General features: G+C 34.9%; 4 protein-coding genes across 5 annotated transcripts; 2 read left to right on the top strand and 2 right to left on the bottom strand.

Annotated features, from left to right (window-relative positions):
* Nucleotides 1-2,531: 2,531 nt before the first annotated feature.
* LOC131852883 (RNA-binding protein spenito-like) lies at nucleotides 2,532-5,871 on the top strand. 2 transcript variants are annotated; one of them, XM_059203623.1, is made up of 2 exons: nucleotides 2,532-2,695; nucleotides 2,822-5,871. In XM_059203623.1, exon 2 carries the CDS (start codon nucleotides 2,848-2,850, stop codon nucleotides 5,098-5,100), a length of 2,253 nt encoding a protein of 750 aa, XP_059059606.1. In that variant the 5' UTR covers nucleotides 2,532-2,695; nucleotides 2,822-2,847; the 3' UTR covers nucleotides 5,101-5,871. The 2 variants fall into 2 exon arrangements, with proteins under 2 accessions (XP_059059606.1, XP_059059605.1); XM_059203622.1 differs by having other exon boundaries at nucleotides 2,532-2,727.
* A 2,918-nt stretch (nucleotides 5,872-8,789) lies between these two features.
* On the top strand, nucleotides 8,790-9,860 carry LOC131852933 (uncharacterized). The gene has a single exon (XM_059203685.1). It carries the CDS (start codon nucleotides 8,904-8,906, stop codon nucleotides 9,276-9,278), a length of 375 nt encoding a protein of 124 aa, XP_059059668.1. The 5' UTR covers nucleotides 8,790-8,903; the 3' UTR covers nucleotides 9,279-9,860.
* Nucleotides 9,861-10,410: 550 nt separating this feature from the next.
* Nucleotides 10,411-23,680, bottom strand: LOC131852916 (inhibitor of Bruton tyrosine kinase). The gene is made up of 15 exons (XM_059203664.1): nucleotides 23,464-23,680; nucleotides 22,237-22,586; nucleotides 21,640-21,817; nucleotides 21,208-21,425; nucleotides 19,074-19,271; nucleotides 18,390-18,623; nucleotides 17,452-17,588; nucleotides 16,766-16,900; nucleotides 16,195-16,495; nucleotides 15,612-15,734; nucleotides 14,714-14,993; nucleotides 13,813-13,999; nucleotides 12,943-13,144; nucleotides 11,163-12,401; nucleotides 10,411-10,739 (listed from the first exon to the last, which is right to left on the bottom strand). Exons 2-15 carry the CDS (start codon nucleotides 22,399-22,401, stop codon nucleotides 10,608-10,610), a joined length of 3,729 nt encoding a protein of 1,242 aa, XP_059059647.1. The 5' UTR covers nucleotides 22,402-22,586; nucleotides 23,464-23,680; the 3' UTR covers nucleotides 10,411-10,607.
* On the bottom strand, nucleotides 19,698-20,826 carry LOC131852914 (tetraspanin-1-like). Its single transcript, XM_059203663.1, has one exon. The coding sequence runs from the start codon at nucleotides 20,733-20,735 to the stop codon at nucleotides 19,698-19,700; it is 1,038 nt and encodes a 345-aa protein (XP_059059646.1). The 5' UTR covers nucleotides 20,736-20,826.
* Nucleotides 23,681-23,805: the final 125 nt, after the last annotated feature.

Raw genomic sequence — 23,805 nt, 5'->3', positions numbered from 1 at the left:
TGTGTATTAAATTTTACATTATGATACCAATAAATATTTTGGCTCTACCTCTAAATAAATTTAAAAAAATAAGAAATATTTATTGAATAAAGCCTATTACTCTGTAAACAATTATTTGGCAGACCACCTTGTATAGCGTTATTTGTTTAGACAGGGTTTTTAAAATTATATATTTATCTTTAATAATATTTACAGACTAATAATAATAATAACATAAAAAATGCGTTTTTCGCCAGTTCTCCTGGAAGTATCAAATTATCACGTGCATAGGAGACCGTACTTGCAAAAAGAAAAAAGATTTTGAGTTTTAGTTGAATTTATTACAATAATTAAATTACTTTAATACGGGGGAATACGAGCTTGCGGTACACCTGTTGGTAAATGATAACCGCCACCCATGATTGTGCGGATGGGGAACTGCAGTTTGCTATGATACATAATTGAAAACCGTATGTGGCCTTACCTTACCTTACCTAATGTTTTTTTTTTGGACAGTAAAAAAAAAACATTAGGTAAGAACATAAGAATAGGCGAAGTAATCGGTAGTCGGCGTAATATATGCCTTGTAAATAACCTTATGATAACATTTGTGAAAAAAGTGTAGTGTGCCCAACAAAAATCTTTTGAGAATAAATGTGTGAGAAAAATTATTAGTCCTTCGGGGGCCCCCTGAGACTGAGGGCACGAGCTTCGTGTGCCCTTATGGTAAAGACGATATTGACTATCATTCGGGACTCAAAAACTATATTTTTGATAAAGTATTTATATAATATTTGTATGTGTACAGACAGGGTACATTTACGATTTTTTTACATGTATATTTTACTAATCGGTTGTAAAAATATTTATTGTTTAGATAGTGCCTACTGATGTCTGCTACAGATTGGTGTATCTTCGTCATCATAATGTAGGTACATAGGTACAGCAATACCCATAAGTCTAGACAATATAGATTTAGAGCACGTTTAATGTTTAATCAGGCCATAAATTATAAATGGATGACAATCATTTTGTACGTCAATTATATTGGCGAGTCTAATATTTTTATTGCAATTTTATTCCTTAATTGTTTTATAATCATGGAAATCATCTAGTTAAAGATAATAGTTAATAATTACCTAAACTCCTCCGAAATGGGTGACCGATTTTATGTAATTTTATATAAGAGTAACTCAGAAATGTAAGGGATTTTTAATAAAAAGGAAAATCCCATTGCGATCAATGTACCATGTCAGCTCGACCTCCATGCGGTTCCCCCTGGAAAGTGATTTCATCACGATAATCATACCTCATACGTCATACTCGTCAACGAGTGCTGCTGGTAGAGACTGGTCTACTCTTATCACTACCACTGATTTAATCTTATTGTGTATTTCTATTTGACCTTAATAAACTAGTGCTATTATTTACAAGAGCAACACACAAGTTTCTTGCGCATTTTTCTTGTGATGAGCTTTTCGATTCGATCGATTCTTCTTGCTTTCCGAATGAGCGGTATATTAAAAAAAAGTCATATTCAAAAGTGCTTAAATTAAGTTTATTTGAGTAAAGGATTTTCTATTCTATTCTATTCTATTGGCTAACTGACCTGACCTCATTCTCATCTTATCAACTGGTCGGTCCCATCTTGGTTAACCGTCGTGACGCATGACGGTATGTAGATTTTACATATAAGGATATAATAAAGAGGATTGTTAGCAACAGCGAGCAGTGACCCTATTGCTAGGAATTTACCACATTAGGTAGACCTCCACGCGGTCACCACTTTATGTCACCTATATAGGCGATCATCCTTCACTGATGCTCCGCCAGCGCAACGGCATGCACCATTTCATGATTACTAAAAAAAAACTTATTCAGAAATTTAGTTAAATTTTAGAAGAAACTTAATTGAATAATTATTATCACGGAAATTGGAAAATTTTGGCAACATTGTTCTTTTCTATTCTCTATCATTCATTCATTTGTGGTATTGTCAATGCTGCCAACTTATGCCTTACGCTCGCTACACGCCATCTAGGGATGAGATAGTAGCTAAAAATATCGATCACAGATTTGAGCTGAGGCTCTAGTCAGTTCTTCTCAGCTCGAAAGCATTCCGAACTGACGGTAGTAATATTACTATTAGATACTAAATAAAAAGAGTAGTTAGACTTTTATTTTAATAAATAATATATTAAGAAATTAGTATAGATTAAGTGATTTTAAAAAAAGAATAATGAAATATCCCTCTGAGTTACTATCATACGCTGAAGTGCTACCAGTGAAGGACGATAGAATGAGCATAAAATCAAGTCAGCCCATCGCGGTGAAATTACCACAATCGAATTAACAACAACTATAACCATTACGTTACGTTGATGATAACAACAAAAGTGTAATATTTGTTATATTTTCTTTTATATTGCTCAATCAATACATATACCGATTTATTTAAATTATTATTGCTAGAATTAATATCGATATATCGATTCTTGATTGCGGCAAGCCCCAGTACTGCTTACGTTCTAAGCAGTGTCGCCAACCGCAGGTCAAAACTACGTTTCTTAGAGTTGTAAAGTCAATTTTCGTCAATATTGTCATTCATATTTTCAATATCAATCACATTACTATAATATACATTGTAATTTTGCGTTTTATATGTTCAGGGCTTTCGTGTTAATATTCCAGTAGTGTAGCAGAGCAGTGTTCAGTGGTAAGCGAAGTGACTCGAGTGATTCGCTTGTGGTAAGACAATAATAACATTCATTGTGCGATAGAGTGAGATTATATCGGGAACATGGCGACGTTTTAAAGTGACGTGTAATGTTGTGCATTTCAGATAGTGGTTCATCAAACTGAGCTTTCATGATTGGATTACCGCGTAGCGATAGAGATAGAGATCGAATTACGGTGAAAATTCGTAACATGAAAAGGAGTTCTTCGAGGGATAGTATGCCGCGATCGAAACGGACGCGTAGTAGCATAGGCAGGTATGACGATAGTTCGGACGAGCGCGTCACTCCGGAACGGGTGCGGCGACGAGTCCGATCCCCGAGCCCTCGAGGCAGGTACGTCTCCCCGCATCGTGATGACTATGTTCGGTCGCGAGAAATGAGGGAAGAATCTGCACGTTCTTACTATAAGGTGCTCTGTGTCAGTGCTCTTCACCCGAAGGCATCTGACGAAATTGTCAAAGATACTTTGTACAGAGAATACAAGAAATTCGGCGATTTCAGCATTAAGATTTCGCATGAATTGGATGAGCGCGTTGCATATGTATGCTTCCGCAGTGCTGAGGACGCCAAGGACGCCAAACATGCAAAACCGAGAATAATCTTGTATGACAAAGTTGCTATTGTTGATCCTGTGTATGAACCATCACGGTCAGAATACAGGAGTAGGCCACGGAGTATTACCCCACCAGATTATGACCGTCCATACTCCTATGCTTGGTCGCCAGTGCCAGAGAGGCGTCGTCCACCACCAGATGATAGAGCATATGGTATTCCTCCTAGTGTCCCACCTCATCATAGAGATTTCCGGCCCCCAATGCATGAATATCCAATGCCAGGTCCTCATGGGCCCCCAATGCATCATCGACCACCCATGCATCATCCTCCACATCCACACTACATGCCACGCCCATACATGCCTCGCCCTCATCATCCACATTTTGAAAAAATGGAGAATAAGAAAGACAAATTTCCAAATTATTTGCACCATGTACAACCTGAAGATGATCCTCTAGCAACTAGAACTCTTTTTGCTGGTAACTTGGAAATAAATATATCAGATGAAGAACTTCGGCGTATATTTGGTCGCTATGGTATTGTTGAGGATATTGATATAAAACGACCACCACCAGGTACAGGCAATGCCTTTGCATTTGTGCGCTATCAGACTTTAGACATGGCTCATCGGGCAAAGGTAGAACTTTCTGGCCAATATATTGGTAAATTCCAATGTAAGATAGGTTATGGCAAGGCTACACCCACTACACGTGTTTGGGTGGGTGGGCTTGGTCCTTGGACATCAGTGGCACAACTAGAAAGGGAATTTGATAGATTTGGAGCTATTAAAAAAATAGAATATGTGAAGGGTGAAGCCCATGCATACATTTTATATGATTCAATAGATGCTGCGCAGGCAGCTGTTAAAGAAATGAGAGGCTTTGCTCTTGGTGGACCTGATAGGCGTCTCCGCATTGACTTTGCTGATGTAGGAAATGGTGCACCATTTAGACCTAAGCCATATGCCCCACCTGTAGGTGAAGACGGTAGGCCAGTTGAGGGTTATGAAGGGTATGAGGGTACATGGGAAGATGGGTATGGCTATGGTGCACCAGGTTATAGGGGCAGGGGTGGTCACAGGGGTCGTGGACGTGGCATGTACAGAGGAATGTATCATGGTACTGCTGAGTATCGTGATGAAGAGTGGAGAAGGCCACCAGTTGACAGTGAATATGAGGGTCGCGTCCGTAGATCTGGTTCACGAGAACCTGGAGTTGATAGATCTCGTTCAAGATCCCTCCGTAGAAGGACCCCTGATAGTGATTCTGAAGGTTCACCTAGGAGAAATGGTGGCATGCTTGCTTCTGCCAGAACACTTCCAGAAGTAGTTCGCAGAGCCACAACAATTTGGAATGGTGCTTTAATTCTTAAAAACTCTTTGTTTCCTACTAAATTCCACCTGACTGATGGTGATTCAGAAATTATTGACAGCCTCATGAAAGATGAGGATGGTAAAAATCTATTGAGAATTACACAGAGATTGCGACTGGACCAACCTAAGCTGGATGATGTACAGAAGCGTATAGCTACATCAAGCTCACATGCAATATTCTTGGGGGTGGCTGGCTCAACTGCATCTATTACAAATGAGGATGCAAGCATTCAAACGAGACCTATGAGAAATTTGGTTTCATATTTGAAACAGAAAGAAGCAGCTGGAGTCATATCGCTTTTGAACAAAGAGACGGAAGCAACAGGAGTTCTGTACTCATTCCCTCCATGTGAATTTTCAACGGAACTGTTGAAACGAACCTGCCACAATCTGACTGAAGAGAGCTTGAAGGAGGACCACTTAGTTATAGTGGTTGTAAGAGGTGGTTCAGCATAACTTTTGTATTATTTATTTTAGTTGTACTTTTGATTTTATACAATTAGCTTAAGATTCTTTATCCCTTTCTTATTGTTTACAGTTTATTTCAACTTTACTATGTGGAGGTGTAGTGATGTGGTTGACTGTAAATTAGTTAAGTGATTTATTGACACTGTGAAAGTTTTGTGGTTACCCACAACAGTAGTGACCAGTCTTATATTGTTATTACAAGTAAAATTGTGTTAATTACTGCTAGAATCAACTATCATTAATATTACTTAGTGTATATTTATTAATATTATTATTATGAGTTCATAGTGTACAATTAAGAAGTGTATTTAGTGTTAGGTGGTGTGTAGTGAGAGTGTAATTGTAAATAGAATATTTTTTCTGATGTTGTAGTTTTCTTAAACCTGGTGATTTTGTGTTAATGTGTATGATAAAAGTGGCTACATTGTGAAAATGATTGTGTATTCATGTTTTGGAAATAAGAAATATTAGCATTCAAAACACTTAGTTTTAGCATATTAGCAGTGCTGTAAATAATATTATGTATAATAGCACTTGCTAAGTAATGTTGCCACAGTGTGTGTTTATTTTGTGACCAGTCTATTATAGAAAACATGTGAATCAGTGTTCAATGGCACAGAACAGTTATTGCTAGTTGCTTGAGATAGATAGTACTGATTCATCATAATAATGAACTGTTAAAAAAAAGTGAGTGAGTGAGTATCTCTTAATTTTAGTCAGCCATCAATTTTTATTGTAATTGTGAAAAGAGAGCAGTTTGTGCCAAATTATTATGGGATCAAGGTAAGTGATATAATAAAAATGGTTTTGACTAAAATTTGAATAAGTACACAAGTAATAATATATACTAAACAAGTAGTTATTTTCTTTAATATTGCCAGGCCAGTAGCAATTAATTGTTTTGTACACTAGTTAGGTACTGTGATGTCTGAATTTTTTTTTCAACTATTCTAATGCTGTTGGCCACAGACTACTGGCCATTATAGCTCCACCGGAGCAAAATAGAGATAAATGCAGACGGCACTTAACCCATTGAAGTATTTATAGAACTGCTGAAGCCAACTCGATCCTGACGAATAGACGAATAGTCCTGATCTAGGGCACTGCTTGGGGTTTGGACATCGACAATTTCGTAATTTGGACTCACACATTACAAACATGTGTCTGTTTATATTGGTCTTGGCATTTTCTCTTTTGTTTATTATGCATTTTATTTGTGACTTAGTTACCAGGAGGGGCCGGATTAAAAAATACCATAACGACAGTCTGGCTATGGAAAACCACCTGGAAACCTACGAGATCTACAATTATCTTTGTTTACTTGTCTGCAAAATTATTAAAATTTAGTAACAATATTAATATAATATCTTGAGGTCGTACACAGGGTACGCAGGCTCTTCATTTTTTAAGTAAAAATATTTTTCTATATTGTGTGATCAGCAAGTTGACACTAGAGAGCTAATAGATGGCGTTGGCAACATTAAATGGTTGGGGGGAGGGAATTGTTAATAATATGGACCCCTTTGCTAGCAATCAGGTTAGGTTGACCTCCACGCGGTTCCCCACCATCGTGACAAATTCCTGGTGAATTTGCCAGTATAGGCTAACTGACCTGACCTCATGCTCATCTTATCATTCTGCACGGGTGCCCTGCCAGCGTACACTGTTAGCGCAGGTGGGTGCACTATTACATTATCATTAATTAAAAAAACGCATGAAATGGTCATTGTTTAATAGTCTTATCAAAGAGATGTATATACAACAGTTCATGCTTCTGAAGCTCATCTATTCCTTATTTATTCATCCTAGTTTATATCACTAGGTATAGGTACCTAGTGACATAAACTTATAGTAATTATATTAAAATTTATAGTAATTATTAGAAGTAACAACGTAGTAGTATGTTGTTATTTGCAATAATGGGTGCCGAGATTGGGAATAGGACACATTGGACACTAATGCCATAGAAAAAAAACTAATATAAAACCAAACGCTTGCTTTGCTCTACTGTAGCAGTATGCGTCTCTTATGAGGTAAGAAAAAGACCCATGATTGGCAGTGACATGCTAATGAGTTATGGTAGGTACCTACAGTTAAAATTCTGATTATTTTTTAGAGTAAGTTATAATTAATTCCCTTGTGGTGTTTTGTTATTATTATCATCGCTGATTTACTTACAAAGTAACACAAATAAATCATAATTACCTATTTTAGTAGTTTTGGTTTGAAAATTGAAGCTGATGTAGTACCAACTGCAGGTACTTCAATAATTATAAAATGAGTCATATATTTTATAACTTAAAGGAGATATATAATTAAAAATCTTTTAGTCATGTGTGTATACGTAGGAGGTTTTGGTCGCTTATGAAAGTTCAGTATACAGACAGATATGTACTGACAAGAAGTTCAAATGAATCTGTTAAAATGGTATACTTTAACATTTAATGAAAATCCTGTGCAACTACTGCTATGTTATTATACACAATTGATGAATCAGGATATGTAGGTAAGTACAAATATTTATACATTAAAAACGTTACTTAAGATTTTAGTTTTTCGCGCAGAATTTTGCTACTTGAGCTGTATCATTGATGGTGATCTATATTTTTCTATGTACTATAAATAAAAAATAAATGAAACTACTATTTTGTTTTATTAGAACTTATCAATATATAACTAATTAGTACTATAAATAAAAAATAAATGAAACTACTATTTTGTTTTATTAGAACACCATAATTAATTCCATTATCAATATATAACTAATTAGACATTTCATTAATATATAATATTTATTAATGTGTACTTGTAAATTACTGATAATATTTTTATTGGATCATTGGATTTTATGGATAAACAATATTTTTATTGTCATTTACGTTAATATATTTTTAATTTAGTAATTAAAAACTACAACTTACAATATAATTTTTAAAATGGAGTTTGATTATTGCATTTAGACCACTGTTAAACGCCAAAATACATGTAGGTATGTGTATTTAGAAAATGCCAGTGCTAAACCAGGTTTATCTTTTTGTAATAAGTGAGTTTAAACTAATTGTTGGTTATTTAACTATGGTTAAATTAGGTATTAATTGCTGATTGGTCTGTAATGTTCATATTTGGAAATGCCAAAATCGATGGGCCATTTTGTTAAAAGAAGCTTGTACAATAGTAATATATAAAAGCTTGAGTAATACCTAAGACCGATAATTAATTGAAAAATAAGTATAAATATATTGTACCGACTTTTGTTTAGCAACACTGCTGTTCTCATGTATTAGAGCATATTGCATATATGTTAACTAACAGCTTTATTCTAGTACTGGACAATGTGATTTATTTATTGTTTTGCAGCTTTGGATACATGTGATAATGAGAAAAACAGCGCAGTGTTGCTAAACAAAAGTCGGTGCATTATATTCGCAAAGTATCGTACAGTATTCTTTTTATAGTTTAGACAAACTTAAATATCATTTTTCAAAGATGACTGACAAAACTATGTACTAAAACAAGAAAGACAAGATATTGACCTACAGTTTTTGTTATTTAATATATTGAGCAAGTTATCACTTAAATTTGTTCATAGATCAGAAAGATGAGTAGCTGATGACATTGATATTTGTCAATGTTATGACAATTAACGTCAATGATTACTGAATGAATAATGACGGTGATACTGAGGCTGAATTATGATAGAGGTTATTTCCTTTTCATTTGAATTTATTTATTAATCTTACTTGTTGATAATTTTAGTATTTAATAGCAATAGAAGAAATAACAACTGCAAAATGAGATTAAATCCAGCACATTTTTCTGCTGCCTCGAGTACAAATGCTAGACGACCGCAAAGGGAACCTGTTCCATTTCAAATGTTACTGCCGCTGGCACTAAAAAAGACAGTTTCAGGAAAAGGTGATAAATTGAAGGAGTCTGCTTGTATGCAAGAATTGGCGGTAATGTTCGCTTGTTTTAAAAAACATGATTTCGACCAACAACAATGCTTGAAGGAGGTCTCAGAATTCCAAAGCTGTTACTCTGACTATAACAAGAAAATGACCATTCATAGACGTCAAGGCAGGCAGGGTATACTTGTTCCTGGTGAGAAGAACCTGACCCATAGACAAGTGAATCAAATGTTGAAGGCATTTCCACCAACTAAGTGAAGTGATTTAGGCCTTTACAAGGTTTTACTTGTGTTTAGTCTAGTTAAAATGTGAATATGTTATATTAATAATATAGATATGTGAAGTTTATTTGTTATTACATAATTAAGCTAAATATTGAATAACATGAAAACCCCTTTGACTTGTTTACTTAACCTAAAATTTACATTTAAAAGTAAGGTAGATTTTGTAAAAAGTTCTATCTCAGCAGCCAAGCAGCTTACTTTGTCAACTTGCATTTCGGTTGAAGAGTGAAATACTTAAGCCAGTAAAATTACAGGATGAGACACCTTAGTTGTCCAGTACTGTCACATATCTACGAGCATTATCATGTTATGCCTATGAGACCACTCTTGTGTTGCCATGAACAATAATGAACATGCCTGTGGTATCATCCATGAGATTGATTGCCATTTCAATTACATTTAAAATGATCCAATAATGGCTTGGATTTAATTTGCTTGTAGCTTTTAAGAATTACAACAGTTTCCACTGAGGTTAAAACCACTATCATGTCTGATGGATACAACTACTCTAAGGGCACCCTTCAGACAAGTTCTATGTCAACCAGCCATTGGCCTTCAGCTGCTCTATGAGTTATTCCATGGCTTAGTGTACCTTAGCTTACTTAAGTAACATTAATAATTGTAAATATATGGTGATAGCAGTCTCATATAACATGTACTTAAATATTCACTAAGCAACTAATTATTGTTATAGGCTTACTAAAAACTATTTTGTTAAAACAAGAATTATCTGGTTTAGATACTTATTGTTTTAACAAAATAGTTCTTATATATCGCGACACGTGTTTCGCCTCTGAACGAGGCATCATCAAGCGTTAATTAGAGTTCGGGTACAGCTCAGAAGCCTAGTGTTGATTCATCAGCAACCAAACCGCGACAGTGGCGGGTGGGTGTAGATTCAATAATGGTCGGATTTTTATCGCCACTGGAGAAGGTTGTAGCGCTGGTCAGGTTTTCACACCGAATATTCATAGTCTCACACATATTAATTGTAGTGGAATTAAACAAAATAATATAAATCCATCGAGTAGTAAAATGGACTTCTGCAAAATAACACCTAATTCGATTAAATATATACTAGTAAGAATGTTAAAAAAACACAAAAATTAAATTTATGAAATGTATTAACATTGTATTATATTAGTGGAATTTGGTATGAGAACTATTAAAATTGCACTGTTACAATAACAGTCATAATATCATATCAGGATAATCATAAAAAAGATTCCATATATGTCATTCCTTTGTACTAAAATACATAAAATATTAATAAGATCATTGAGTATAAAAGAGCACAAATTTATCACTTAGGGGCAGTGTGGATCCATTGTGGAGTAGATACATGTAGTTCTATACGTCTCACTGTAATCAGTTCATCATCTACCTCATGAACATTGTAGAATCGTTCCAGTTCTTCTATAGCTTTATCTTCAAGCTGGAAGCAAAGCAAAATGTTTAATAAGCACTTAGCACATTCCACCCATAAGGTACTTAAAATGAAAAGTTACTTTAAAAAATATATAATAGAGTACATTGCGCATCACTTTGATTTTTTAATGATAGGGCTTAATAAGTATTTAAGTTTATTGATTAATAATAAATAATTGAGTTATGGGTACAAGACAACTGATATGAATACTTAGAATTTTATTTTGTAAATATATATATATATTACATAGAAAACACCAGAATCATACTCATGAATACAAATGTGTGAAAAATATGAAATCTAGGCTCCCATCCCTTCCTCCTAGGATAAAAATTATTTACATTGGTATGACGTAATGTATGAAATGCCTCTTAAGAGTTTATCCATTACAAACTAATAAAAAATCAAATGAAGTTTTAAAGGATTTACCTGTGTCAGTGTTAGAGGTTTAGTCATGATTCTTGAGAAATCTTCTCTTTGTTTTTTCTGATCAGTTAAAATCTGATTAAACTCAATCGTTTTTTTGTTGGGGCTGCTGCTAGCGACTGGTAGCTCGCATATTTTCCATGGATTTTTAGGTTTCTCTGGAGGACTACTTATGTTTAGTTTATTAACATAATCATCGAGATTTTGAGGAGATTGAACAATTCCCTGTATAGCCAATTTCTTTCTTTGTTTCTGCGACATCTTTGGTCCCACATGACTTATAACCAGGTTTCCTTGAGGACTTCTAGATAATTCTGTTAGGGGAGAGTCTTTAGGCGATACAGAGATTCGTGAAGAGGTTGGGACATCTTGTATGTTATTAATATTTATAGAATTTGATGAGTTGGTTTTTGTCAATTTTGTAAACGATTCCGTTGGAGTTTCATTTAAAATGTCTCGGGCGCTATTTATTGCCTTCAACCTTGCTTGAATTACCTTCTGCTGCTTTTGTTGGGACGATGGAACCTCAATCCACTTTTCTTTTTTATCTCGTGCACCTTTCTCTGTCTCTTTAGATATATTGCTCAAAGACAATGTTATATCTCCAGATATTTCATTAGATAGATCTAAAGAAGTTACCGAACTAACAGATTCATATCTCATCCTAGCTTTTTCACTGTCAGTGTACTCAATTTTTTTGGATTGCCTTTTCTTTTTACTAACCTCTACAATACTATCATCCCGTTTGAGATCGTCATCTGTGACTTCTAAGTCAATAGGAAAATTCACTTCGCAATCGTCAATGATCTCATCACTCGGTGCATTGAAGAATGGTGTTATAACTCTAGAAGCCATAATTGGATTGAATTTACAATAATAATTTGTAATATCTTCAAGCAATGTATCTTCAAGGTGTTCTAATACACGGTTTTCTAGGATATTGCATAAATTTAGAGATATGAATTCCATGCAGGATTGTTTGAGTTGTGTTGCGTTGTAAGTGTGAGCAAATTGACAAAGCTCCGAACAATTCTTAAGCGTAATCAAGTTCGCTAGTGCGATCTCACACATTTCTCGTAGACGTGTAATGAGAAATTGGTCTGCGACTATAAGCATACTACAGATGAAGTCAATACTATCAGAGTTCATGATTTCTGGACATGTGTCGGTGTATAGAAAATCTATTACAGGCAAAAGAACTGCGTCGTTGATTGGTAAGCTCACTTGAGATAACAGTTTGCTCTGTAAACAATATATATATATGGATTAATTTGCAATATAGGTTCGTGCTTCTTGACTTTTTATGCAATTGGAGAGGCAAAGAAGCTGATGGTAAACGGTAACTGTCGTTTATATACATGAACAGCCCTACGGGTTTTTTGTTATTATGTGGTGCTTATGATACTACTCATGCGTTGCCATTTTGGAGGACTAAGATGCCTATAATTTGTATATACTGTATTTTCACTGCTCTATATTAATCCTTGACTGCACGGTGTTGGACCGCTGAAATTGGTATTAAGGCATCCACGCAGGCGACTTTTTAAAGTCTACCTCAGTAAGTCTTTTCGTCATCTGGAATGTTAGTACATAAGGGGTACTGCGGGCATCACAAGATAAGATGGCATCTGGGATACGGTTCATGTACGTATGTGTACACCCATTGGACATGTGGTGGTTATCATCTCAGTTAAATAAGAACCTGTGGACAAATCACAAAGTACTATCTGGACTTATTTCTCTAAATCGCGTATATTTATCTATATCCGTGGTTTATACATACCTCTGACCAAGAATGCATAAACATCCCGTGGAAGTAGTCCAGGCGTGCTGCTAGAATGCAGCGGTGTGCAGCGATTGGTTGCCCAGTTCGGCTGCATACTACCGTGTCAGTTAGCAATGGTAATTCTGCGCGTTGCCATGACAACGCTGTGGGGCGACTGTAAGTCGCGTCGACCTTCAGATGCACTGTGCCGTCTTTGTAACTAGAGATATAATGTACAACGGTAGCTTTATTCTTCTATCGAATGGCATTATTATACATAAATTGTACACAAAATATCGTTACATGTCATTCATGAGATTGTGCCACTTTAGATTCAAGTGTACCCGCGAAATATGGACAGATAAAGTCTAGCGTTTACCATGACATCGACAATTTAAAATGTCTCTAACTACTAGCATCTGATTTATATAAATCGACTATATATTAATCTAAAACGGTGAAATGTAATGGGATTGTGTAGATAAAAAACAATATACTTAAGTGCTGAAAATTAAGTTTTTATTTATATATAATAATTAAAATGGCAGGCGATACCTATATAAAAGAACAATACTACAATACAGGCAACATGTTATTAAGTGACGCTCGCAATATCGCTCTTGCATTGCCATTCCAGAGGATGACAAGTCTCCTGTAATTTCACTACATAATCGCACCCTACGACCAGTTTACACATCACGTCATGACGATGACATTATGCAGTTTACCTTTGGTTCTTCAGTTAAATAAAGATTACAATAATAATTCTAGAACCATCATCAATTTGTTTACTCAAATTCATATTACGAGAGAATCATTTTGGCTACAGTTTTTATAAACGGCCGCTTGCATTCATATTTCTAGCACGGTGTATAAAAATATACTCACTAGAATTTATCTAGAAGCTTATAAAGGCCTATAACTTGCAGACGCCTGGCAGAGGCCTGTACCAGCTTCACGGGGTCACAGTAGAGATTGCGCGGTGGAGTCTCCGATGTTCGAGATTTACGGTTGCCTTTTTTAGTTTTATTATGTTCTTGGTATACTTCGAAAGCTGATAATTCCGACTCATTTTCTGAAATAAATGAATCCTCCTTCACTGGGGCTAGACCAGTAAATATATAATCAGCACAGATGGACATCATTCTATTTTTACATATTAAAAAAAATGCCAAGTTGAAAAGGAAACGCCACTACACATCTTATGTGGTGGTAGCCCACTCATGTATAAACGAAAAATCTTTGGAAAGTTTACACTCTATACTGAGGATATAAAAACGATCGCTCCTAAAAATATCCTTCAATTCTTGTCCCTGACGGTCTAGGTAGCGAGTTCTGAAAAAGCGAGCACAATAGATCTATGTAGGTCGCAGTAGATATTGCATCTCTGTGCATTTTCTACCGCATATATCACGGGGAGTGTTCTGAGGAATTGTTCGGATTAATACCAGCTGCTGAGTTTCACCACCGTACCACCCGCCAGAAACTGAAATACCATCCTGATCATCTTGAATGAATGGCGGTCTTCCACAGTGCGGTTTTCTAGAAACTTTTTGCCTCGCACAACCACATTGTGGAATCACCTTCCAGCAATGGTATTTCCGGACTGATACGATATTGAAACCTTCAAGAAAAGAGCTTATGGGCGGCGGTAATCACCATCAGGTGAGCCGCATGCTCGTTTGTCCTCTGTGTTAAAAAAAAAAGTGCTACAGGCCTAAGCACAAAACCATAGCCCAAACCCCCTAATGAAAAAAAATAGATTACACAACTGAAAATATTGTCTCACCTATCACCTCCAATTCAAGATCAATACTCTTCTCTCTTTTCATTATAATATTCAGATCTTCCCTCCTTATTTTCAAACTGCAGGGGCCCAGTTCAGCAACGTCACAAGTGCCGGTATACATATATCGTAGTATCCGATCGAACACTTCCGGAAGAACATTGTCCAATAAAATGACGGGTTTGTCTTCAGGACTAGTTAGCTTCTCTTGATATAGTTTGTAGAGATGTTCGCTGCCAGATGCGACTATGAACATATGTGCGGGGTAATATCTTGTGCCCACCTGCGTGTTATATTAATAATGTTGAGATTTTGTGATACAACATCACAAAAACAGCAAATTATACGCCGTACCGATGCTATTCATGTATATAGGCGACGGTGCTAATCATCACGAGTTGGTTTGAGAGCCATTCAAGTAATGGAAAAAAGTAGTAGAAAAGATATTGTGTAATTTTATATAGATTTCACTACCACGATGATCTAACGTTTCATGTACTACCTTACTTACCGATGGTCGAGGATTTGATTCTCATGTAAAATCATCTTGAGTAATTGACAGTCATACTGATATGGATCTGATAACCACAGATGATGCTAGAGTTATTAATTAATTAATTTACATCTAAAATAAAATTCTACTTGGTCAGTATATTGGTGGTAGACTAAATCGCCTAAGGGTCGTTATACATTTCCGATAAGAGTCTGATGGATGTTGCCATAAAGACGGCATTCGATATCTCCTAGCCCTTTTTTAAAATGTACCAATCAAATGGCGTCATCGGTACGAGTCGTACATATTGAACCTAATAATGTAAGCCCAGGTTTATAAAGCGAAAATTGTGTGCGTGAGTTGCGGACGATATTAGCTGTGATAAGACATATACTAACATATTTATACCTTAAAAGTTACATCGTGCAGTAAATCGTCGTCGCTGGCGGTCTCGAGAAGAGTTTCCATTTGCTTCGCGAGACTGGATGGAGAAAGTTCTGGCAACGAAGTCAGTCCACATGTGGGTTTAATCTAAAAACAACAATACATTGTTTTACTAAAGCCTTCCCTATGTAACATTTAACAGAATGTTCCTTACAACGTATATTTTAAATAGTATTGCATTTGATATTTGTTGTACAACCATCATTTTAGTAATATAAAAAAAGGCGCTCACACGCCCTTACTCCCTGATGATATGTGGAACTTGTTATCTATAGATATTAAAATTAACACAATTATCACGTATATAATCGTGTGTTGCAATTCCAATGACCTATGTCTCTGTACTCTGTATTTTCACTGCCATCTCGCAATCTTCAACCAAGTCATAACTTACGAAGTAAGCTGCTTAGTAGTTGAAATATGTGAGACAGGTACACAGACAGGCGCCGTTGTACAAACTCTATCATGGAAATAATTGTATCTAAGGCAATTAATTTGCTATAATAATCATACAATGTACGATCAAAATATACAAAATATAACATACCTGTAAACAAGCAAAGTTCTGTCCCTCACTATCAACCGCAATCGAGACTGCTCTATGAATGTTTGGTATTTTCGTAATTCGAACAGTGGTGCAATCATCTTTTTCGAGGAACTTCACAAGCATAGACTTGCCGGCATCCTTCTCTTTGTCTTTTATGATTGGCTCCGGCGAAGTTATGGGAGGTGTTTTTCGCGATATATTACCGACAAACGCCTCGCCGTACTTAGTTGTGAAATAAACGGCGTCATGTGTGAGTGTCACATGTGTTATAAAACTCTGGTGGTTTAAGCCGAAAACGCATCTGAAAACAATTATTAACATTTTAGTTATTCAATCTGGTAAATTAATAGACGCATTAATTAACACCCAGCAATTATCTGAAATTATTTCGTTAATCCCATAACGTAACGAACCACTGCCATTTGTGATTGCGTATAAATGATACGTAAGTAATAAACAAAATAAAATATTTATAAATTTCTGATTCATCCGGCTCGAAGGACCAGAATATGCGCATTTTTATTAATAGCATAAATGCTTTCAATTATATTATTATAACATAAATAATCACCTGGTGAGTTTATTAGTGGTGTCTTGCCAGAGTAGTAGCTGGCCGACGTTGGTGAGCAGCAAAACGGTTACTCGCGAGTAGATCCCTTGCTCGCTTATTTTGGCGTCTACACACACTTGTCGCAGGTTGATTTGCCTATTATGAAAATAATAATTTATTAGACCAACAGGCAATTGTCAGCTAGGCCATAATATAAAAAATACTATTCAAAGGAATATATTGATTTTATAAATAAAGATAATTGCTATTTTCTTCTATAAGCAAATACAATATATATCATTATCATTACCATTAGAATCAGCCAGATTGGTAGTAACATAATCAAAAATAAGACATTACTTTTGACATTAATTGTCAGTGAGGAAGATTATTGGGAAGAAAAGTATAAATTATTATCATCATTTATTTATACATCTTTACTCATAAGTATATATATGTTCTTGATTGTGATTGTGTTGTTGGTAGACATTTCTTTGCGATTTTTTCTGCGATCTTGAGTGTAATAAGAAAATAATTTATAATTAATCTAAATTATTACATAAATACGAACAATTATGAGTAATGCGATCGTTAGCGAAAATTCGAATTTTAATTTGTAACCGTTGGCTTTGCAGAATAATTTGGGTCATAGATTCATCCACACCTGAACAAATCGGACAAATTAAAAATGTAAGAGTGTAACGTACTTGATAGCAATCTTTTTGCATATATGCTTGTGCAGTAAATAGACGTCACCGCGGCTGGTGGTGATCACTGTTGCCGCGTCTGCAGCGCCGGCCAACATTATATCAGCCCCCTCTTTATTATTCACTGATACTGCAACCTTCATATAAAAATACATTTAATTCAAAAGAATGAGACAGATCACTGTTTAAAGACTGAAATTTGTGAAGATAAAACAAGTAATAAATTTTATATTTTTCTGTGCGACTGTCTTAAGTTAATTCTCTTAAAATATGGCCTGACCAAGGAAAATAGGGATTCATTTATACCTATACTAGACATATACCAGTGATGCCACGAATATTCTAACTCTAAAGTAACTTCTATTCTTCAATACCAATTCATAAAAAAACGCATGATATATATTAGATTCATTTTTTTGTCTATTTTAGATATAGCATATTTATTAAAATACGGTAAATTATGATGAATGAAAAATACTGTTTTTAGCGATTTTTTTAAAAATAATTAGACGGTGCTATTTCGAGAAATTATTAATACCACAATATGATATAAGAATCAACAAATATGACAAGGCATCGCACTCTTCAAATGTCTCACGGCTTCAATGACGTAGGCTGGAACCTATCGGATAATCCGAGCTTTGACTATGGCTATTGAGACTAGCAGAAATTCGGTAAAATCATTCGTGACATCTCTGTCTGTATCCTGATTATCTCAATTAGAATTTCAATAACATATAATATACTAGCGACCCGTCCAGGTTTCGCATCGATAAATTACAAATCCTTGAATTTCTCGGCTTGTTCTATACTATTACACACATCTATTGCTGAATCTGCATTAAATATGCATTCGGTAAGACAGCGGCGGCGACTTTGTTTATATGTACTATGTAAAGATAATTCGAAAACGATTATGAATAAACACGAATATTTACCCTCTTTGGTGTGTGCACTACTTTGTCCGTTTGTGAATGTCCCAGTTGTCCCACGTTGGTGCCCCACGTGTACACAGCGTGTTCGTTCCAGAACACGCCGTGCCAGCGTGACGTGCACACGCCGCGCGGTTTAGACAGCTTCATTAGAGACTTCACACCCGGCACCCTGATGGACGATGAGGACTTCGTGCTGGATTGACTGATATTGTCATTGTTGAGTGTATATTGCACAATCTGTAGTGTAAATAAAATTATTTTAAAGTCACAAATTTTAATGTCACGTCTAAAAAAATATATAATAGATTGTAAAAATTGTCTAATAAAATACCTCACAATATTCGATATTTTAATATTTTTATAGGAATCCTCGTGAAGATGTATCATTATTATATGAAATAAAAAATATTTATTCATGTATTAATATTTTTTCCTACCGGTATCTCAATATACTCAATTGAATTTTCTTTTTTTTTCTTTTTTTTTAAAGCCAGTTTTTTTACTTTGTGTACTTATATAGATGTTAAGTCTAACATTAAATGAAAAACCCATGCATGAACAACTATAGCCATGCACGTTTGTTACAGACAGGCATCATAGATCTATTTGAAGCGAGTGCGGCTAGCGCAAATAGCTATGTTTAAAACCCGGTTAACAATATAAATACTAAGTTGAAAAAATACTAACGCAGCCATTCTCAAGTAGGAACACAGTGGAGTTGAGCATAACTGCGGCCTGCATGCATGCTTCAGGTAGCCGCAACTGCACGGGCTGCAATGCTGTTGAGTGCGGGCCGCCAGCACGACCGAGTTGGCCGCAGCTCCACACCTCCGTCCCATCTGCGCCTTCACACACCCACACGCTATGAAACTTGCCTAAACACACCTGTCGAAAAGTAATTTTTTTATGTAATTGGTATTTCAAATAAGTTTATGGCTCACCTGATGGTAAGCTACAAACGTGTATACATGAATCTATATACATGAACAGCACTACGGATATCACGTTATGATGACATCCGCGATACCACTCATATAAGTTTTCCCGTTACGGAGTATTCAGATTTTATACCTCTTTTCCAGTAAATTCACTGTCTAATCGCTTTTCAACAACCGAAACACAGCTTAGAAAGCAAATTGCATGGCAGCTGAAATAGGTCTGACGACATTTTACCGGTGTACAACATCACTAGGTTTATCAGATGGAAATACCTATTAATTATAACCTGTTCCCTGCTTTGCGAGTACAGTGTTGTTAAATTGACGTTAAAGGGTAATAAGAGACAAATTGCAAAATACAATATTTATTCATCTACATTTGTGACCTACTATGTTGTTGGTACACGTTGTCACCACTATTGTACGCATTTGGTGCAAATTTGTATGTTTGGAATGGATTTACTGCGGACACCACCCTTACAACCTTCTTAGGTGGCTCGTCCGCGTATATAATATTTTCAGCTGGAGCACTGGGGTTTATCACCATTTCATTTTGCTGTGTATTTTCCCAATTTCTCGACGGCAATAATCTTGTAAACTTCCCAGCCAAGGCTCCCAACAGTGGCTCCCCTCTTATTATACAATAAGCAAATAGTATCAGGATTGTGTAGAACATAATCAAGAGCATGACGTAAAATATGATTATTGCTTTATTTTTGATAATAGATTGTCTCACAGCATAAAAACATCCAATGTCTTTATAAGATTTCACTTCGGGATCATCAGTCAAAGAGCAATCTTTAGATACGGGTATGAGAACTTGTTTATTTTCTAGTTGACAACATTGCACGGGGAAAAACTTATCTGTATTTATCTTTTGCCAGGGTGACGAAGCAAAATCTTGGTAGCCATTGACGCCACAGCACTGGTAGTTCACCATAACATAATCCCATATGGATGTTATAAAATCATTATCTTTTCCATAAAACATTTGTAAAGTAGATTGTAAATAATATCTTGTTTTTTCGTTTCGCGCGTAAATATTATAGATACCAGATATAAAGAATACCCAGACAGCTATAGAGGAAAGGGCAGTCACGAAGAAAATATAGGATTTTATAGCACATCGAACTTTACAGCCCGCGCCTAAAATGCCACAACAAGATGTGATCATAGTCAGTACGGATATAGGAATAAGGAATGATGTTAATGGTGTAAGCCATAGCTTAAGGTTTACAAAACTTGCTATGGAACCAACTAGTGTACTTTTAGTGACAGTAAAGTTGACGTCCTGGAAGAATTCAGTGTTAATGGCGCACCATACGCAAATAACGCAAACAACTAAACCAAATATAAAGAATAACACATTGGTAAAACCGAGGCAAGTTCGTGGTAAACCCACTGTGTGCATTTCTATTTCATTGTTATATATATCAAATAATATAATACAAGGCAATGACAATATTAGGTTTTAATTGTCATTTATTGACAGCTGAAGTTTATTCTAGTTTTTCTAATGGCATTTTCGTGTGTGTAGTTGTGAATATAAGATTATTGTAACTATATTGTTCAAACATCAAATTAGTATGCAATTTTTTTCTATTAAAGAGTAGACATTTAAAGACTATTTAGGGTAGTATATAATTTCAGACGTGCTCACACAATTCCCATAATATGAATACGCGGATAAAATCATGAACAAATTATTATATAGATATGAGTTATGACTTACTTGTACGTATAATTTGTAGTAGAGTTTCAACCACCATGATCACGGGTAAAATCTCAGTTTATAAATATAAAACGTGGTAAGATCCCGTGATTTTTACTAATTATACGTATAAATAATGTCCGCGTCAAATTTAAAACAGTATATGACTTACTTGTTTAACTAATGTATTATTTCTGCCGAAACATCCCAGCATTTCGGGAGTATTCCGTTGTTGCTGTGTGCCCGTTCCCAGAGTGTAGTTAGAGTTGCTCCCCCAAACATACACCTCACTAGGCTGATGGCCCTCATGTTTGTACATATATTGTCTGTCCAATGTAGCATGCTCTAGAGCTTTGTAATCATCTTTGTCGACAATATCTATGTTCACACCTACCAAATAAAAAATTTAAAAGCTTACACGCTTAATATTTTGAATTTTTGAATTTGAATTTTTTTTTGATGTTTGTTACTATTTCTCGCAAAATCTACTGAATGGATTTTAATAAAACTTTACAATAATATAGCTTATATAGGTAGCTCATGTCAGTCCCAATATGTAGTGACATAAAAATAGTCAATAAGACTATTTTTATGTAAGCCTCACCTATTTTCATGAGAGATATAGCAGAATGTATTTGACCATAAAATACACTTCTATGCAGTGGAGTGTACCCCGATTCGCGGTCACGAGCGTTCACGAAGGCTTCCGAAGAGTGGCGTATTAACCAGTCCATAAGACGGCATCGGCCGCGAGAAGCTGACATGTGCAGAGCAGTTCGCCCCTGAAATAAATATTCAACAAATAATATTAAACCTTATTCCAACATGTTTAGAAGTCTTTAAAGATTGCAGATTTAGAATTATTGATATTGCGATAAGGAACTTCTGAGCGTAAGTTCATCTATATAGAAATCTTTTTCATATTTTATTGTTTTAAATTACATTACCCCATTTTAAGGAATTCTTACCACCCCCTCTCATTTTGCAGTCTGGTTATATGTTAATAGGTGAAATTTGGTATTTTACCAATATAATCTAAATATATAAACCCATCCCATTGGCAGGGTTTATGAAGTTTATGACTCCCCCAATATCTTGTTATACAAAGACACATTTTGTTGACCTCAACTAAACATGTAATTTATAGTTGGATCTCAATATGGTAATAACAGCATGTTAAAGTAGTTAATTAAATGTTTACCTCAAAATCGAAGGCTTTGACAAAATTTGCACATGTCGCCTTGATAAAGCAAGCCAAAGATTGATCAGATTTCGATCTCTTAGTAATGGCACTAGTGAGCATTTCTCCATGGTTGCGTGATCTGCACCGTCTTGTACAGTCCACATCTATTTTATTTTTACTCATTTCTTCCTTTTTCAAATCAATACTATATTTATTTAAAAAAATAATATCTAACAGGTATAAAAATTATATTTGTCTATATGGCTATAGTGAGCAGGTTAACAGGTACAGAAGGGCCAAACTCTAGAGTAACCCCAGAGGGGTTACACCTCTGTGTTCTAGCACGACATAATGGTGGTTGTGGCGATCTGAAACAACATTATTTCAGTATATATTTTATTATTCTACTATGGACTGTATAAAATAATATAAGAATATGTAATAACATATTGTTATAAAATAATGAAAGCTCAATTATTTCTGGGCTTGTTTTATTTTATAACAGACAATGATAAAATTTTAAATATTGATATTAATATTGGCCAAATTCATGGCCAAAATGAAATCTATGTTCAGTTGTTTCCATATTAGTCAATAATTACACTGTCTCTATGGTAATATTCTCTAAATTTGGGCGTGAAGGTTGTTTGCAAAAGTTACAGATTAAAACTAAATAGCTAATAGACAGATAAAGTAGTGGCAAGCTATGCAATCATGTGTTACAGATAAATTGCCAAAATAATGTACTAGATTAAATTCCTGCAAGTTTTTCTCAACTGAACAAGTCAAACTAAATAATAGAGATAGTGTTACAAAAATTACAATCTAAGTGACAACAAAATATATGTTCAAATGATTATGACTTGGATATTAATATGATTTCAATATTTGTAAGCTTGAAACTAAGTGTAAACTAAATGCCCCACACATTGATATATTTATATAATATTTCACATAATAGGCTTATATTATGCAATTATTATATGTATAAATTATTAATACGTGCTTCAACTATGAACAAGTATCGGTCACTGGTTTTTTTTCAAATGTGAGGAAAATTTAACAATATTAAAAATTGAGTATCCAAGCAAATGAAATTTACAAAATTAAACATCTTCAAGGACATTGTTTCAGGTAAGAAAGTTCGCTTCTATTAATATTCTGTCAAATGTATAAAAGCATGCAAGCAAGAATATTACCCAAGTATAAAAAGAAGACTCTTATTAGAATTTATTAAAAAAATACCTTTACAAGTAAACAGCTGTCGGTACAATGTTGTTGAAATAAGCGATGTTCAGGACCATTTTCTACGTGAAGTATATATTTATTGGGAACATAAATAGAATTAATATACAGTGGGTTAATATCACATAGAGTTAAAGTACTTCAATAAATTAGAAATAAATTTATATATAATCAGCAAAGTACTAAAAAGCAGTTCTCTTCTGAAATTAATTATTTTCTGAGGTACGTGCACAGATGCTATCATTATATGATAGGCAAAGAATATACTACTCAAATGATAGGTGTCGAATTTCGACGTTTATCACAGTGTACATTATTTTAGTATTACAGAGTATGTTTTGA

Source organism: Achroia grisella, unplaced genomic scaffold (genome assembly GCF_030625045.1).
Source record: "Achroia grisella isolate CSIRO2021 unplaced genomic scaffold, CSIRO_AGI_Agris_v1 utg869, whole genome shotgun sequence".
In the NCBI taxonomy this organism is placed as follows: domain Eukaryota; kingdom Metazoa; phylum Arthropoda; class Insecta; order Lepidoptera; family Pyralidae; genus Achroia; species Achroia grisella.
The sequence above is the reverse complement of the archived record's forward strand: the minus strand, read 5'-3'. Positions and strand labels throughout refer to the sequence as shown.

What these genes read in the sequence shown, in the direction of transcription:
- LOC131852883 (XM_059203623.1), top strand. Translation starts at nt 2,848, where the DNA reads ATGATTGGATTACCGCGTAGCGATAGAGATAGAGATCGAATTACGGTG.
- LOC131852933 (XM_059203685.1), top strand. Translation starts at nt 8,904, where the DNA reads ATGAGATTAAATCCAGCACATTTTTCTGCTGCCTCGAGTACAAATGCT.
- LOC131852914 (XM_059203663.1), bottom strand. Translation starts at nt 20,735, where the DNA reads ATGCACACAGTGGGTTTACCACGAACTTGCCTCGGTTTTACCAATGTG.
- LOC131852916 (XM_059203664.1), bottom strand. Translation starts at nt 22,401, where the DNA reads ATGAGTAAAAATAAAATAGATGTGGACTGTACAAGACGGTGCAGATCA. An exon ending in TAGTGCACACACCAAAGAGG is followed by an intron (nt 17,589 to 18,389) that starts GTAAATATTCGT and finishes TTTTATATGAAG; the next exon opens with GTTGCAGTATCAGTGAATAA. An exon ending in ACCACTAATAAACTCACCAG is followed by an intron (nt 16,496 to 16,765) that starts GTGATTATTTAT and finishes AATTGTTTTCAG; the next exon opens with ATGCGTTTTCGGCTTAAACC.